Genomic DNA, 18,053 nt, shown 5'->3' on the forward strand with positions numbered 1-18,053 from the left:
TGAATGTCCTTTTTGCATAAATGTCACAGATATTTTAATTACTTCCATAAATATTAAACTCACCGTGTTTTAGCATTCATCAGCCTTGTCATCACGAGCGTGTCAAGGTAGCCTGTCTACTTATTTTTTTTGTTTATTCTATTTCATTTAATTAAGATTTTTGTTCTAATTTATTATCTGTAAGATTGGCGTATTGCTATCTTTATATCTACTAATGGCTACATTAATTGTTTTCATAAATATTATTGTTTCTATATCCAATTCAACATTGAATACTAAATATTTTACTATTATAACTGTCATCTGGTATTTATCTTTGACAAATCTGAGCAAGCGTTGACATCATATTTCGATAGATGTCTTCGAAATGCCAAAGAATTAATTAGGCCTTTACATTATCGTCATCGAACTCGCCACGTGCTACCAGGCACGTCGGCAAATTAATGCCGAAGATAACAAACTTTTCATTGCGATATCGTTCGCATTTCGCACAAATGGCTCGTTGTAAAAATGAGCGAGTTTATGTAACTGTATAATAAATCACAGGCGTGACGGCAGCTGCAGTCTCGTTAAATTGTAGGATAAAATAAAAACAATTTATTCGTACCACAAGTATCGGAGTCGTTTCGTTTGAAGGATATTTTATTTGGTCGAAGTTATATCTATCATGTTGACTTTTGACTACGAAATTTTCGTTACAATGAAACTGTACACAGCAATTTAAACGTCGATGAAATTTGACTTTGATAAGTCATATTTGAAAAGTAAACCACCTTAAATATATAAATCACCGTCAAACGGATTTTGGATTTAAATACTTAACAAACTTTAATGAGTGCATAAATATTAACAGCTTACGAAGTTTGTGGGATGTCGCCCCCGTTATATTTGTATTTATTTTAAACAACAACTTCATTAGGGTCACCTAAGCTAATTACTTCTTCCAACCATTACCGTTAAGGTTGCATTTAAAATTACGCGTCTATTTCATCACCTCATAGTATTTCTCGAACAAATTACACCTCTTCTGGTTACACTAAATTAACATGTCTGTTGAGATGTTTTATTGGACAACCTTTTCTAAAAGAATCTCATACCAAACATTCTCTTTCATTTTATTGATATATTGCTCTCCACGTGAAAAAAAAATCCGCATTTAATAATGCTGGAGTGTTTGTTTGATTGATTGATTGCAACATCAATCTCAAACAGATATTGAGATTTGTATATTATTCTTGTAAAATATCCTTTATGAAATAATATAGGTTATTATATAACTTCATCCAATGACCAGTTCACTAAAGATCAGTGCAGTAAACGTAAATATCATCCACTATGCCAAACCAAACCAAATCTCTATAAATTTTATTTTAGTGTAAATATCACTTAATATGTGTTGTAATTCAAGTACTAATGTTATCTTAATTCCTTTGAACATCTCAGTACATGGCCGACGTCACTATTAGCTTTATAACGCGTGTGGAAGGCGTGCGATTTCCACAAACATGTTACGTGATACATCAGTATGTGAACGCAATGACGAATTTGCATCGTAGATAAACTTATGATCTTTACAATTGCTTGAAATCTTTTACCCATGACATACAAACATTTGCAATTGATTTCAACAATAAAATTTCTTGTGTATAAGATATATATATATTTATTATATATAAAACAAATAATTTGATATTAATTTAAAACGACATTACAGTCGTACATTGTTACATTTATGTTTGAAATACAATCGTTTTATTTTGCTTTAACACCAAATTGATTAAAAGATTCTTGGGCTTCACAGATTATACAATAATAGTTCATTAATTTAATCTCTTCTTAATCTAGCAATACGAGTGTTAGTTATAAAATGTTTAGTTGCGTTTGATTCGTCAAAATATACAAGACACGATCATCCGCGCTGAAAGTGATATCATTATCTATACGACTTCCCCTTATCATTGAAATCAATAAACATGAATTTTGTACAAAATCAATTACTTGTAATAAAAAGAAATCCATTTGCTTTAAAATTGGACGAGACATAATTTATTCGAAATTGTACACAATTGCATTGAAATTACTTTTATTACTTTTACCTACAATCTTTAAATAAATACAATCAACGACAAACAATGAACATATATCAACGGCTACAGTCTAATAAAATAATCCACATGTCAGTGTATTATCTGTGTGCTAAAAATACAACAACAATGCTTTTGTTTCTATGAAATTAAGCGAAACGACAATCGATACGTATTTCGTTGTATTTTCCAGACACTTCATAAGTGACATTGATGTATTTACTTTGATTGAATATTGTTTAAATAAGAACAAAAGATTTTTTTTTCTATTAAATATCTTTGAAAATTGTCATGAGCGGTTCTACTACGTATCCATAGTTACTTTTACTTGATGGTAAAGCTTTTGGCGCGCTTGGATAGGTATCAGCCACACGTTACAAATTCTACCTCCAAACACGATACTTAGTATTGTTCTGTTCCGGTTTGAAGGATGAGTGACCTAGTGTAACTACATGTATAAGGGACATAACATCTTATTATCCTAGATTAGTGTTTACATTTTATACGATTCCAATGTATGGTTATACGTTGCCGAGGGTATTGATCACTTATTATCAGGTGGCCCATTTGACAGCCAGCTGCCTATTTAATTAATAAAAAATACAGGTTAGCGTTTCGAAAAATCTTTTTCACTAATATGCATCTTTTAACCTATTATACGAATGACTTTACAATAGAAAGTACGGCAAATCATAATATTCTCATTTATTTACAGAATCGCAACTAAAACAACTCAGCCGTTCCACGTAGCGCTTGCAGTGCTTGTTGTTATCGCCTGGATTACCAGGTCTGGCTCCAGCGCCAATCTCCGTGGCTGGCGTGCTCTCTATGTCGGAGCTGTTGCCACACATCTTGGCGCACAAATATGGATGACTTTGATATCTGGTAAGTGTTAATAACCTAGCTTTATAGCGTAATCGGCGTTACTATTTTGAACTAATTATATTTAATGCTCCAGGTTTTTTGAATCAAAGGAAATTTGATACATAGTTTATTAATTTAATTAGTTCAACTGAATCTCTTGAGAAATGAACTCATGTCATAAATAATTTGTTAACATACAGATAATTAAAACTGCAACAGTTTTGTAATCTTTAATGAAATCCAGAAATGACATAGTCGCTAATTTTACTTCATCAAGAATAACGGAATAAGAAAAATGTTTTGAACTTGAAGTGTCGGATCTTGAAACACTATTAAAGCGTTCATTGATAACCTATTTTAGCTTCGTCCACCGAACATGGTCAAAATACACAACCAATAAAATATTGTTTATAGCAATGCTTTGTCAATCTAATGGTATGTGTAGATTTCAAGTAAATTGAAAATATCAAATTATGATAAATTTAACCAAATTAACTCACCATTAACTTGAGAGGTCGTTGGTTTTGAAGAATGTGAATTCTTCAATGGCTTCACGTCGATGGAACCAAATTGTTGTATTGTCTTTTGAGACCCATATCCTTTAAATTTAAGCAAAATTTCTTGTTTGCTTTGATGTGACATTAAATAGCCTAACCTTCATTCATTCATTCATTCATTGAGATACCAAATGTAAAGTTTTTTTTTGCAAATTCCACTTCCGACTAAGACAAACGCTTTTAACCAAAAACCCAAGGAAACTCTTCAACATTATTATATTAATATAGAATACGTAAGTTAAAAATTGAAATCATCTTCATTCCTACTTGTTAACATTACCATAACATCAACTTTGCTAATTTCATACGAATGAAGACAATAAAAAACGTATTATGCATATTTTCTCGAAAGGCAATCGTACCATGAGCACATTTTTATAATTCAAATAAAAAACTTTATTTCCATTTAAGTATCTTAACATTAGCAATGTCAATGGACTCTTTGTGTAATATCAGACAGATCTTTCAGTCACTGAAATGATACGACTCATGGTCGAGTTATTTTACTAAGAATTAAGCGAAGAAACTAAATAACACTCAATAAGAACTTGTTATTTTGGTGATTAGATATAAGCACGCAAACGAGTAAAGAGTTATTGGTTTTTTATTGTAAAAATTTCTCGGAAAGCCTCATGCCTCGGAATACCCGTAAAGCCGTTGGCCCTCCGCCTACACTAAAGGCGAGAGAATAAAGAGTGCACCTATATTCACGCATACATTTGTCAAAAAATCAAAATCAAAATATACTTTATTCAAGTATGCTTTTACAAGGACTTTTGAATCGTAATTTAACAAACTTTTTTAAGTAAAGCTACCACCGGTTCGGAATGTAGATTCTACCGAGAAGAACCGGCAAGAAACTCAGTAGTTATCCTTTTTCAATATCTAAAAATACAGTCATGTTGGTTAAATACAATTATATATGTATGTTATATCTCCTGCCTGGAAGTCGACAAGCATTATTTCCACGCTTTTTTATCATCTATATAATGTGCACTATAATACCTCCTATTTAGATGGTTTAATCTTATTTTCTCTTCGCAATCATAATTTAAAGTCTAAATATTGTAAATATTCCACAACATCGACATGACAAGAGTCTGCCGGCTTTTACGATTTCTAAAAGAAACAGGACTTGTAGTATTTTTATTTCTGGAATATCGTGAGTTATTACGCTAAACTACTATATTTTCTGAATTTACTTTCCTTATATAGTTTATAGTATGTCGGTCGCTATACGACTCTGTCGCTACTTCTCCTTAAACGTTTCAACACCTGACTATCGTACAGTTTACAAGAAAAGCCACTTTAAAGTACTAGAAATATACAAAAATTCTGCTTAAGGTAATTTTACATAAATTATATAAAATATTTAAATTATATAAAAGATACTATAATTTAAACTTATATATATTTGGAATAGAAATATTCATTCATCATATTATCATACAGAGTCACATATTAAGTGACTAATAATAATAGTAGTACAAATATAATTTTATTAAACTTTAAAAAAAATTAAACTTTATGAAAATAAATATATTTTAAATGCTGACTGTACATAGACCGACTTCAATTTTTCATTCACTCCTTATTGGCGCCGAGCTACCAATTACATGTTTCCGGTCTCCTAATGTAAAGCGTCTTTGAGAGTAAGGTTGATTCATAATATTTACAAATACAGACAAAATATTTATAGACCAATACTTTATTTTATTTTTAGGAATGGATAAATTGATTCTTGATTTTTTTGGGTTTTCTGGGTTTGTTAGTAGTTATGTACGTGTATATATACGCCAAAATGACTCATTAGATATAATAACCTAATGAATCTTAAAAAAAATCTAACGTGACGTTCGGACAAACACTATGGAGTCTTCATATACATTTGAATTTACAATTTATCTAAGCTATTGTACGAGAAGAAGAGATCTGTGGAATAAACTCAAAATCTTCTCCTTAGTAGAAGATGCGACCTTTGCCGTGCAGTAGACAATTTACTAGCTCTTATTTACTACTACCACTATGAGTAATTTCGTACGAGACTTAGCGAAATGTACTCTATGCTCTTTTGACTTAACAAAGCTACTTGCAACTATGATTTATTGATTGACCTTCATCCATCAACAGCACATTTGTTAATTTAACATATTGCCACAGATAACTAATAAAATCGCGCAATTTATATGGTAATCAAATTAGTATTCTTCTTACAAACATTCGTGCAAATAATTTGAAAATACATACACAAAAAAGAACCCTAATTACTTAAGTATGATGCAGTTTAAACGTTGCCAAAATATAATGTGATGTAATTGTTGCAAAATTATCGTAATTGCAAATAAACAGTTCGTTCTTATTGCTTTATAAATAGAGGTCATAATATCTGTACATATAAGATCACTGACAGTTTAAATATCCGTTCTTTGAAATACTTAAAATTAAATTCCCATAACAAGGTCTTAATTTAAAACAATTACCGACATGCACATTGCACATGTGTCGGTAAAGGAAATTATGTCACGTTTATTTTACAAGAATATACAAGGAATTGTAAACATTTCAAATACCTATAATTACGGTACAATAAAAGTTAAGCATTTACAGGTATATTAGTATATCTGGTAGTAGCAACTGTAGAGCTATATTTTATGAATAAACTCGAAACTTGATCGTGAAAAGTCAGAAAGTCGTATGCGACATTGATATAATATAATAATAACAACATTTTAAGGATACGAACATCAAAATACTCAAACGTATCACCGTTTTACGAGTAAGATACGAAGTGAATCTGAGTAGTATACGCAATCTTTACATCGCAAATATTCATTATTCATTGACGACATCAACTGAATATGACGTAAAAAACACAAGCGTTAAACAATGTAGTTTTATGTCGGCAGTGAAAATTTAATTGAATATGACTTTACTGTTCACGGAGCATACTTCTACTTCAAATATACACGATTATTTTGAAATTATACAAATTATACATTTATTTAGATTTAAGGACACGCCTATACTATAAAATTAAAATGCAAGAGACGAGTGTCATTAAAAAATTTGGAATATGATTTTTTAAATATGGCTTGTAGGTATAAGACATAATGTATCAAAACGTAACAAAGATTTTTACGTTTTTTGGTATAATTTTCCTTTACCATCTTAAATTATTAATTTTTCCTCAACAATAAAAAAGGTAAAATATAACCAAAAACAACATTGTTTTTTTTTATGCAATCATTTATACATTCCAGACAAATCTTGATTTAAATCATGCTTTTTTTAAATATTTTTGTTAATTGGACATATAATACCTTTGGTGTAAGATTAGCACTTATGTTATATTTAATTAATACGTTTGCTTATTTTATTTTTTTATTTGTAATTAAAACTTTAACAAATGGTTTTTTTACGTAAGAAGTATTAACAAAAATGTTGCTAGTTGTAAATAAATAAATTGGCAAAAAAATGATTATATAATATTCACATTACTAACTAAATAGGTATAGGTAGTTTGATTAAGTTACCTACTAGTGTTAGAGTGTTAGTGGGTTTGCAGTTTCGATACAAACTAATTATAATAATATGATATATTTTTATGCATTTTTTCCTGTTGTTTGTATACAAATAGCAGACTTATTTTATCATTAACAAACTTCCTTCGCCGTTAGAACCCCATTAGGCAATTTGCTCCTGTGATATCAAACGATTGATAAACTAATGTACTTCCTGGACAACTTATATTGATATGACCTTACCAAAACGAAATCGTATGAAAGTTTTTGTCTATCATACAAAGATAGAATAGAAATTGGTTTAATTTTTTGTACAAAATATCGAGGAAACATCAGGATTCACATTTTTCATTGTAAAATTATAAGTGCGTTGATAAAAATTATTGTTTTATAAATGATTTCCCTTTTTGTCAACGATACTGTTACTGAAATTGAAAATTAAAATAAACAAATTCGTAGGAGCAAAATTATAAAAAGTTCTATGTATCTGTCCGTGTCTCGTAATAATATATACATATATGTACACAAGCCCGTCAATCGGATCAAACATTGAAGTAAAAGCAAAACAAATGAACATCCGACAACGATGCCCTGTGTATTCTGTCCTTACTCGTGACCTTATCGTGTTTAATACTAACACTTATTATATAACAATGTGTATATACCACTCGTAAGCAGCAAGTACCAAGTAGGAAGTATTCTCCTTAAATATTGATAGTAATTCACCAGTCACCCTGTATATAAAGCACTAGGTTTATTTATCTTCTTGTCATATCCTTACAAAGCAGAATAAGAGATGTACAAATGACCCTTACAAGTCAAGGCCATAGGAACCGGTGATGAACCACCAAGGTAGACTTACGGCAATTGTCAAAACATTCGAACCTTCTTATTTGAAAACTTTATACATATTGATACAGTATTGGTCTCTTACAAACATTGATATAAATATAGAAATATTTTAATAATCTGGTACTTTACGAGTGATATTGTATCATCGATCGAATATCGAATGACAAAGTATAGTTCAAATAAGTTATTTTAGGTAGGTGACCCAAATAAGGCCTACCTTATTTTTTTTATTATATAACTAGTGGCTTTATAATTAAAAATGCACTGGTAATTTAAAATACTTATATTTATTTATTAAACTTTGTAATAAATGTAACAAAATAATTTTGAAAACTTAATTTAATTTATTAATATATTTATAGCTTCCGGTGACGACATGGAATTAATTTAAAAAAAAATACAAATTGATATATTTGGAATATGCCATAGGTATTAATAAAAAAATTGTAAAATCTACGCTTAAAAATTAAGGTATTTAATCTAGTTCTAGTAATATTACATACCTGACAGTACGCCAAAAGGTTATGTTATAGTAACTAAACTAAGAATTCAATAGTGATAATAATTTAGGCAACAAATTGATAAATCTATACAATATGGTTTTCAGCTCTATTCGAAATTATCTAAAACAAAAAAAATTCAATCTCCCATCCACCATTCTAGAAGAGGGTATTGAAAAAGCCCCAATATTTCCCTTTTCCCTTAAGGCAAAAGAGGTGTGAATGACTATAAGTGGTCTAATTACTTTACTTTTAACCAGAAGTTTATATCATGAAAACAGGTCACCATAGCTAATTTATTTAAAATAAATAATTAAAGTTGTAATTGTAAAATATATCTATCTCTTTCTTTCCAGGAATCGTTCTGTACTTTGCACTTCCTCGCCACGAATTCGGCCGCGTCCAGACTGTTCTGTTTCCAGTGTACTACGCGTTCAACTCGCTAGTGAGTTTGCTAGCTGTGCTCGCGTACTTCCGGACGCAATGCATAACCCACTTTGAAAACACTTCCTGGGTACAAGTAAGTATTGAAAAATCCACTTCTTAAGTATATTACATTTTATAGAATTTTATGAATAAGAAAATTCGTTTAATTAAGGTAATTCAAGAATTTAATAATAAACAAGAAACAATAATGAAAATATCTTGAAAATATTACGACGTCCTACGACAGCTGCACTTGTTTTTTTTTTTCGACAAAATATGGCGCCAATTTATTACCTTGGCCTTTTCACTTGAGTTAATCTCATTGACCTTAATAATTTTGCCGGATTAAAGGTTTTATGTAGTATGCAATACTAAAGTTTCGATTAATTTAATTAATCCGGAACCAATATTGAAAACAAATGAACTTTCAGATATAATAAAAATATTTTAATTTTTTATAAGTATAGATATTAAAGCCTTATTATTCTAATATGTCTTAACATATATTAATTTTGTATTATATTAAAGTTTATCAAAAATAAACATTAAGCGTCCTTTATACATTTTGATTAATGAATGGATGTTGTAATTTTTGTATAGACATAGTGCAGTCTATAATTGCATTTCACATCACTAGTACCTAACCTTGACACTTATTTCGAATGAATTCTTTAATAACATTACAATAGTTATTGGAAATTATTTTAATATAATAAGAACCGGCTATTAGTATCCAATGTAATAATGTAATTACTAAAATTATATTTCAACTTTTAGTTCTAAATAAAATAATCTGTATATTTTTTTATCGTGATTGACTGTATCGCATATAAGAGTGAATGACAGATGCCTCACAAGGTTCAATGTATCTAAAAAAAGATAACAAAAAATATCTGTAAATATCCCAGTACTCAATATATTTGTTATAGAAATATAACAATTAGTAAAAAAGCTATAAAAATGTCTATGTCTAAATCTCATTATCTTTGATTAGTATTTTTACTACTACTGGATTTTATTGAAAATAAAAAGTTTTCTTTCACAATTATTTTGCACGCAGTCAAGGCCATGTTTCAACGTGCGCCGTCTCTGCACTGTGTTTTTTTATCATACAAATGCAAAAAGGCTTTTAATTTTTTTAATTTTACCGATATTTTTTTTTCGAATATATATGATAATCGTTAAAAGACAGCCAATATTCAATTTAAATAGTTTTACTATTTTAAATGCTATTTCACTTAAACAAAATAATAAATTCACACTCTATTTTTATTCAATTCTTCTTACGTACAATACTTATTATAAACGCTAAAGCAAGGTTTTATTCATATTTCTAACTCACTCGAGTAACCGGTCGAATCGAAATGAAATTTGGTACAAAAGTCGATTATGTTGTTTAATATGTATAATTAAAAAAAAAAAACATTTTGGTACGGTTTTTTCATTTTAATTTGAAAAATATATGTTCTAATTTTAAAATATCATTGTTGCAGCTAGCACTTCTGTTAGTCGTATTCAGTATAGAGGCGTACGTCCGCTTGTGGCTCGTGAGGCCGATGTTACGAGCCAAGCACGTTAAGACACAAATGGAGGAAGCCGCAGGGGGCGGACAGGAAGTAAGTACTTAAATGGAAATAAATTTTAAAAAGAATTAACATAATTTTAGCTGTATGTTTTTTGGCCAAGTAGAATAATGCCCATATTAACCCGTGGATATCGTAAGAACCAAGGGATTTTTTGTTAATCGTAAGGTGACAAAAGAAAATTCCTTTATTGTTCTTCGCATGAAACACAATTCTGAAGATTTTTTTATATTTTTTGTTCATAATGAAATGTTATTCGAAAAACTGTTATTTGTTACAAACGGATAATTGCAACTCAAAATATTCGAATTTCCGTTTGTAGATACTCAGCTCGTCCTAAAATCGTCCGTCAATCAAATAAATCTTTAAAATAGGTAGACAACAGATGTTGGATGTTTAATTTCACACGCAAATAACTTCACGCATTAACCGTTTCTAATTATATCTTTGTACGATTAAACAAGTCATTACTTTTTTAGCTGAAGTGTAATGACCTCCTTTTTTTGAAGTCGGTTAAAAATAGCAAAGGTTCAATAGGGCTTATCAGAAACAAATATGTCCGAAAATTGTATATATATAAGAGAGATCTCGTCTATATAGAGAATTATTTATAGGACAAAGTCAAAGCCAATACATTAAATATATTCTCACAAGCTTTTGTCTAATTCATTTATTAGTTTTTGATTAACTTGGTATTATGCACCATTAACTACGTCATCAAAAACTAGAACCTTTTTTTAATACTTGTTCTTTTTTCAGATTGGTCGCCTTGTTCTCGGCGAGCTGGCTCACTGTCCTCGTTACTTGCGCGTGCTGAAAACCTTCCGTGCCTATCACTCATCCATCGCAATGGGCACCATGATCACCCTCGGCTGTTCATTCTACTCCACCATGATCTTGGTGGACTCTATGTGCCATTAAATACGAGTTTAAAGAACTACAGGCATTGTAAGGACTAGCCCGCATTATTCGAGGCAGTCTCGATATATGGAGTATTTGTATGAAGAAAATGGATTCCCCAGTCACTAATTCAGTTTGTCTGATGCTTGCAGTATGAATAAGCTTTAAATTTTACCGACTTCAATGCTTCATGTCATCATTAAAATATGAAAATAAGAATTAACATAAGTCTCCTTTCACTCTTTTACCGAAAAGTCACGAATCATTTGACTGTGTGCCTTATTCTACATTTTTTTTCTGTACCCAATTAATCAATGACTTTAACATATAATTGTTATTTTATATTTAAATATTGAATACGCACATGTCATAGCTGGGGATTGCCTCCTCTATTTTTGATTTCAGTCTGGAGCAGTATTGTTCAAAGCTGTTCTAGTTGAGTGCTTGGAGGATAAACAGGCAGAATTAATTTTAAAAACATGCAGGTTTACGTTGTTTTCCTTCGCCGCACAAGATGAATTATAAATAAAAATTAAACAAAATCATACCATTGGGCCATCTTGACATACTCATTTCATTTAAAATTCTTATTCAATATTTTTTCTAAATTGTACATCTGAATAATATTGGCCACTTAGACTTTCTCGTCATTAATAAAAAAATACTTTTACTAAATTATCGACCAATCATTTAATTTATTTTGAACATGGAATCATCTAATTTTATAAAGCACTAAAATTTTATCTTAGTACTTAAGATATAGTTTCACTACAAAGTTTATAGAGCCAACAAATTAAAAAATAAAAGTTGTTTTTTTTTTTTTTAATTGAGATTGATTAAGGGTTTATTTCATTAAGCAATTATCATTACTTAGTTCCATGTCAGGCTGTGAGGTCTGTTATTTAGAAAGTTTATGTTAATAATAGTTTATTAGCCAAACGAAAAATAAAATGTATGTGAGGCGCTGGTCGCACGAATTGTTTTCTTGAAAAACGGGGGTGATATTCTAAATTGTATACAATTTTTAATACATTTAGTAAGTTATATAATAAATAATACATATGGCTTTGATTTATATAACCGTAAATATATAGTGTTGTTCTTTATAAAGATCAATAAAATTTAATTATTATTAATGTAAACACGAATATAAGAAAATTTCAAACATCACCTCTATTCATCCATGTGTATATTATTTTCGTTAGCAATTAGTGAAAATATATCAAATTGTGAGCAATGTTTTGTTTGTGTATTATTAAGAGTGTAGCCAACTTTGATGTAGGAAATTGGCGTATGTATTCTTGCCACTATTAATGTAATCGTCACTTGAAATGTTCCCTGTTCAATAGCCGACACGAAAGTTAAACAATAAGCATGAATCATAATTATGTGATACGCAGGACAGGGAAAGGGTTTAAATATGTTAGAACTACCACACACTGCAGACTTTTTATCGAAAATCTAGTATTTGCTGTTATTTTGTGGTCACAAATAATTAATATATCTAAAAATTAACCTATTGACAAATAAAAAATCGACAATGAGTGGTAGTTATCAGCGACCGCAGCCAGCCCATCTCTAAGCTGCTTGATTAAGAGTATCTCGAATTCACTGCTTTCTAATTATCTACAATACTGCCATAAAGTTTAGTGTTTAACGTAGTGGTAAGTCTTGTACAGTATCTCCATTTGGTGAGCAATAATCGTAAAAAGGCTGAAAGCAGCATTGGCGAGGTCAGCAACATCTTTATTGCTATTTTGTGGCCCAGTCTCTAGTTCAGTCGCGGTTTCATTCGAGGAATTAATAATGGATATTCTAAACTAATTCAATTTGCGCTAACAAAGAGTTATGCGAGATAGACAAGTGCTTACTTTGTGTAAGATCTAGTCAGCAATAAACGGAGAGTGATCGCTAAACCGCAGTATTAATGTACTTGTACGTGCTAATGAAACCGTCACTTAAATTCTGTGATCGCGCTCTAGTAAAAGCGATCAAGCAGCTTAAGCCCATACGGCTGGGGTAAGCAGAATATAAAAAAAATATTAATATTAGGTTAGTTTTATATTATAATTTAAAATTAGAGCGTTAAAGAATATATTTTAATGATGATCTGAATGTTAACATGTAAGATTTTGTTATTTATTCGAGAGAATGTGAAAAGTATTAAAACATTGAATAAACTGATACGATTGAGAGCCGCGTCGTTTATTTCGCGGGTGATAATATTTCGCCTGTCAGTTGCCTCATTAAAAAAATGTCTCGTATAACGAAACCCGTTTTTCCTGGTAATCCAATCCTGTGAGGTAAATCACCTTTAAAATCGCCATGCATTAAAATAATTACAATTTATATTAAACAAGTCCTCAATTCGAAAATTACTGAAGCAATACATTATTCGAATGAACATTTCTGTCTGTTACTTGATGACTTTTGACGGAAAGCCACAGCAGACGAATTGAAGGATGCATTTCAATAATATGATATAGTAAATAAAGGCTTTGAAATTATACAATTTTTATTTACCTTAAAGCCTTAAGTATATAGAAATAAAATAACTACCTACTTTAACTAATCATGATCGCATAGAATGGTGGCAAGAATTTTAACAGCTTTTCTTTGAGCGAAAAAATGAACAAGTTGTCTTGCCCTGTCCTCAGTAGAGGCATTAAAGCGGTGTTAAGTTTTCAATAAAAGTTTTTGAATTATTACTCCAAGGGCCAAGTGTTTCAAATATTTGAAGAAAATAATTATATAAACGTAACTAATACCTACGCCAGTGTTTCATAAAATGATTTACCTTAAATGAGTCATATTAGGCGATTCGGGCCACACCCTCCATTCTATAAGAAAATGAATAGCTATTCCAATTGAAGAAGAAATAAAGATAAACAAATTAGGTGTAGGTGTAGGTACGTGTTATATGAGATTTATTTTTAACACTAAAAACAATTCTTAATTAATATATCGTTATTTATACAACACTATTCCACTAAAATACTTATATTCACTTTAATTTGTTTATTTCAATAATATCAATATCATAGTTAAAATGGCATCAATTTTATCATAAGTCATAATTATGTAGTCTATTTATCTTTTGTTCTCGCAAGATTGTAACAGGCTGTAGATAATTAGATATATATTTTACCGAATGTTCGAGTGCGATTATACAGGTAATATTTTTATTCCCTCGCCCTCAAAGTACGATGGGACAACAATTCAATTCAATCAAATTCCTTTATTTAATGTAGAAGCATTAGACTTACTTATTGATTGTCAAATTAAACACTACCTCCCTAATGCGGAAAGAAAATACCCTGTCCTAAGAAAAACGGCGAAAGCAACACAGCGGGTCACAGTTAACCAATTTGTTATTATTTACAAATATTTAATATGGAAAGAAATAGCCAGGAGACGATCGTTTCATTCCCAAGGTTAGCTATCAACCTTGAACTCACTAATTGTATAATAACCTTTCGCACATAAGCGTTCTTAAACATATTTTTTTATTTGGTAACAGAGGCATTTTGAACACTTTCTAGTTTCTGGGATCCTGTTGTATGACTCTATGTAATCGAAAAACAGGAATAACAAATTAATATTGGTTCGTTTTCTTCTAGAGATTTGTTCATAGAGGTTAAACAACATTTCAGTAATTATGTAAATTTTTAAATTTTTTATTTATGGGAAATTAAAAATTAAGAATAAATTACTACTTATACTATTTAAGTGGACATGCGATACAATATCAATATACCTATAAAAATATAATTCCGAATATTTTCTAATTACTTAATAAAGAACCGATAAAAATAAAACAACACTAAAAATGATTTATGATTTAATTTTAAATTTAAACGTCAATGTCAAATGTCACTTTAGAGCTGTCAAAACTATGGCCTTACGTGTGTTTCTTTTATTTGTGTTTGGAAATAATATTGCAATTTACGATGAAATCTAAATTATTTACAGTGACTAACTTCGCGATAACATCAATAAGCTTAGGTTTCATTCATATCAGTAATCATGCTGTTTTTAGATAGATCGAGGCGTACCGAAGCAATGTCGTTCGAATCCAAAAAGCACTTCCAAATAAAAATGATTATAGATAAGTGTAAGACCGTGTTAATTTTATCCAGTGTTATTTGTACTTTTGGTGTGTTAATTTCTTTACACAAGCTACTCAGTCACGATGTTAGGTTGGCAAAGCCGTTTTCACCCATACCAGCTGGTTTATATGGAAATTATCTCGAGCCGTTCGTCGAGGAATTTCCATCAGAGACGAAGAAACCTGATAAAGCTCGTGACGCGGAAGCTGTAGTATCTTTAAACGCTGCGCTAGAGATGAAAAAAAATGGTAAGGCTGATAAAGCTATGAAACTGTTCCAACACGCATTCGCACTATCTCCAAAACATGCAGATATATTAAACCATTACGGAGAGTTTTTAGAGGAAACCAAAAAAGATATTGTTAAAGCAGATCAGTTATATACATTAGCTTTAACTAATTACCCAGATCACACTGGAGCAATGGTGAACAGACAACGCACAGCTAGCATAGTTGAAAATTTGGACAGAGAAATGTTACGAAAAATAGACGAGAAACGAGATACACTACTCTCTATACCTGAAAATAATGCTGCACTATGCAGAGCAAAGAAAGAGGCTTATTTCCAACATATTTATCATACTGTTGCTATAGAGGGGAACACTATGACTTTACAACAAACTCGTAGCATTCTAGAGACTAGGATGGCAGTAGCAGGAAAGAGTATAGCTGAACACAATGAAATCTTAGGTTTAGACGCAGCGATGAAGTATATTAATACCACTTTACTATATAGACTAAGAGACATAACAATGGGTGATATATTAGAAATCCATAAAAGAGTTTTAGGGCATGTAGATCCAGTGGAAGGAGGACACTTCAGACGGACCCAAGTGTATGTTGGGGGTCACATTCCACCTGGACCTTCAGAGATTCAAAAGCTTATGACCCAATTTCTAGAATGGTTGAACTCTGAAGATGCATTAGAGTTGCACCCAGTTAGGTAAATATATTACTCTATTTGTATTTTTTTTTTAAATATGTAATAAGTAAAGATAATAGACATCCTCAAAATGATACATGACATAAAACATGATAGTTTTGGATAAATTATATATTTATTAGTATAATTTATTATTTAATACAATACATATTATAAATAGGAAAATTTGTAAAATATGTTTTTTAAATTATAATTATTATCTCAAAATCAAAAATGATGTAAATTGTTTGTTAATTTTCAGATATGCTGCTCTCGCACACTATAAACTAGTCTATATCCATCCATTTATTGATGGAAATGGGCGTACGTCCCGTTTGCTAATGAACTTGCTACTCATGCAGGCTGGATACCCACCTGTGATCATAACAAAACAACACAGACATCTCTACTATCAATATTTACAGACCGCTAATGAAGGAGATGTAAGACCATTTGTAAGGTATGTTTTAAAAAAATGGTGTTAAAAAGTGCGTTTAATTTTCTTATTTTGACCCTTAGCCTGTATAGATAATTAAAACTTAAAACTTTTTATATTCATTTCAGATTCATAGCTCAATGCACAGAACGCACATTAAACTTGTACCTGTGGGCTACCAGTGAATACAGCCCAAGTATTCCAGCCATTGGACACCCGCACATACTCACTGGAGAAGGTTTTGAAGAAGAACTCTTTTGATCTGACCTCTATTACAGCCCCGAAAATCAACAGGCAATTTAATCCATACGAAAAAGCCAGAGTTTATACCAAAATATTAGAAATTATTTTGCTATTTAAACCTTTGAAGATAGTTAATTTTATCATTCAAAGTTTCAAAACATATTTATGTAAGCCAACTAACTGGTTTTCATAATGAAACAACTGTAACTGCACTGCTTTAGTTAATAACCAAATTAGTAAACAATAGTTCCATGATCAAACTCATAGATACCAAGTAATCATTTGTCAGATCTCAAGAAGTTTACTCTCATTCGTGCTTGCTTTTAATTATTATGAATTTAAGCAAATCATATGGGCATGGCAGTAGTACTATCTCAGCCTCATAGCTACATCATGTATGTGTTTTATTGAGATAATCTTTAAGTGAAATAAATGAAACAAATTAATCAGGCAAAGCTAAATTACAAGAACGATAATTTGATCGCGTGTCGATAACGGAAACTCAGATTTTGCGTAAAACTCGATTATTTAGTAATATGTTTTTAAAGATTTCAGTTGAAATAATATTGTTTGATTCCTAGCATAAAATTCTATAGATATAAAAAATAACTTCCTTTTATATAAGCAATTACTAAACAATTGAAAATATTTTTCTATCAAAAATTTGGTATTTATATTTTAACTTCCAGACATCGTCCTTTTTTTATTTTTATTTTTTTAGTTTTGCTAATTAATGTTGGAGAATCAGTAAAATTAATATTTAAAGTGCAATTTGTATTTATTTATTATTATTTGAGATAATGGCATCCAAAAACAATATTTATTGTCTTAGTTAATATCTCAAGTGCATTTACTTGTAACCTGCAGGCAGGTATCATTATATATATTTCATGCTGCCACTACTTTCAATGTGTGAATTTTATAGAGAAAGAGTGATACACTATAGACCATGAACCATTTTGTAAAAAGTATGTAATCATCATTATAACGAACCATGACGTACAAACAATTCTCCAGAAGCTGCACTCACCGCGATTTGGTTTCCGCATGACACTGA

The 18,053-nt window shown here is 30.4% G+C and overlaps 2 protein-coding genes across 3 annotated transcripts in view; both read left to right on the forward strand.

The window, feature by feature from the left end:
• LOC125068050 (transmembrane protein 205) overlaps positions 1 to 13,399 on the forward strand; it is a 37,361-nt gene extending 23,962 nt beyond the window's left edge. The window contains exons 2-5 of the mRNA XM_047677072.1: positions 2,800 to 2,969; positions 8,735 to 8,898; positions 10,298 to 10,420; positions 11,147 to 13,399. Of these exons, the coding sequence (XP_047533028.1) occupies positions 2,800 to 2,969; positions 8,735 to 8,898; positions 10,298 to 10,420; positions 11,147 to 11,308 (619 nt within the window). The 3' untranslated portion in view covers positions 11,309 to 13,399. The remainder of the gene's footprint in view (positions 1 to 2,799; positions 2,970 to 8,734; positions 8,899 to 10,297; positions 10,421 to 11,146) is intronic.
• On the forward strand, positions 4,657 to 17,619 carry LOC125067931 (protein adenylyltransferase Fic). 2 transcript variants are annotated; one of them, XM_047676944.1, is made up of 4 exons: positions 4,657 to 4,667; positions 15,260 to 16,338; positions 16,580 to 16,777; positions 16,882 to 17,619. In XM_047676944.1, exons 2-4 carry the CDS (start codon positions 15,314 to 15,316, stop codon positions 17,012 to 17,014), a joined length of 1,356 nt encoding a protein of 451 aa, XP_047532900.1. In that variant the 5' UTR covers positions 4,657 to 4,667; positions 15,260 to 15,313; the 3' UTR covers positions 17,015 to 17,619. The 2 variants fall into 2 exon arrangements, with proteins under 2 accessions (XP_047532900.1, XP_047532831.1); XM_047676875.1 differs by lacking the exon at positions 4,657 to 4,667 and having other exon boundaries at positions 15,182 to 16,338.
• Positions 17,620 to 18,053: the final 434 nt, after the last annotated feature.

This window comes from Vanessa atalanta, chromosome 1 (genome assembly GCF_905147765.1).
Source record: "Vanessa atalanta chromosome 1, ilVanAtal1.2, whole genome shotgun sequence".
NCBI lineage: Eukaryota > Metazoa > Arthropoda > Insecta > Lepidoptera > Nymphalidae > Vanessa > Vanessa atalanta.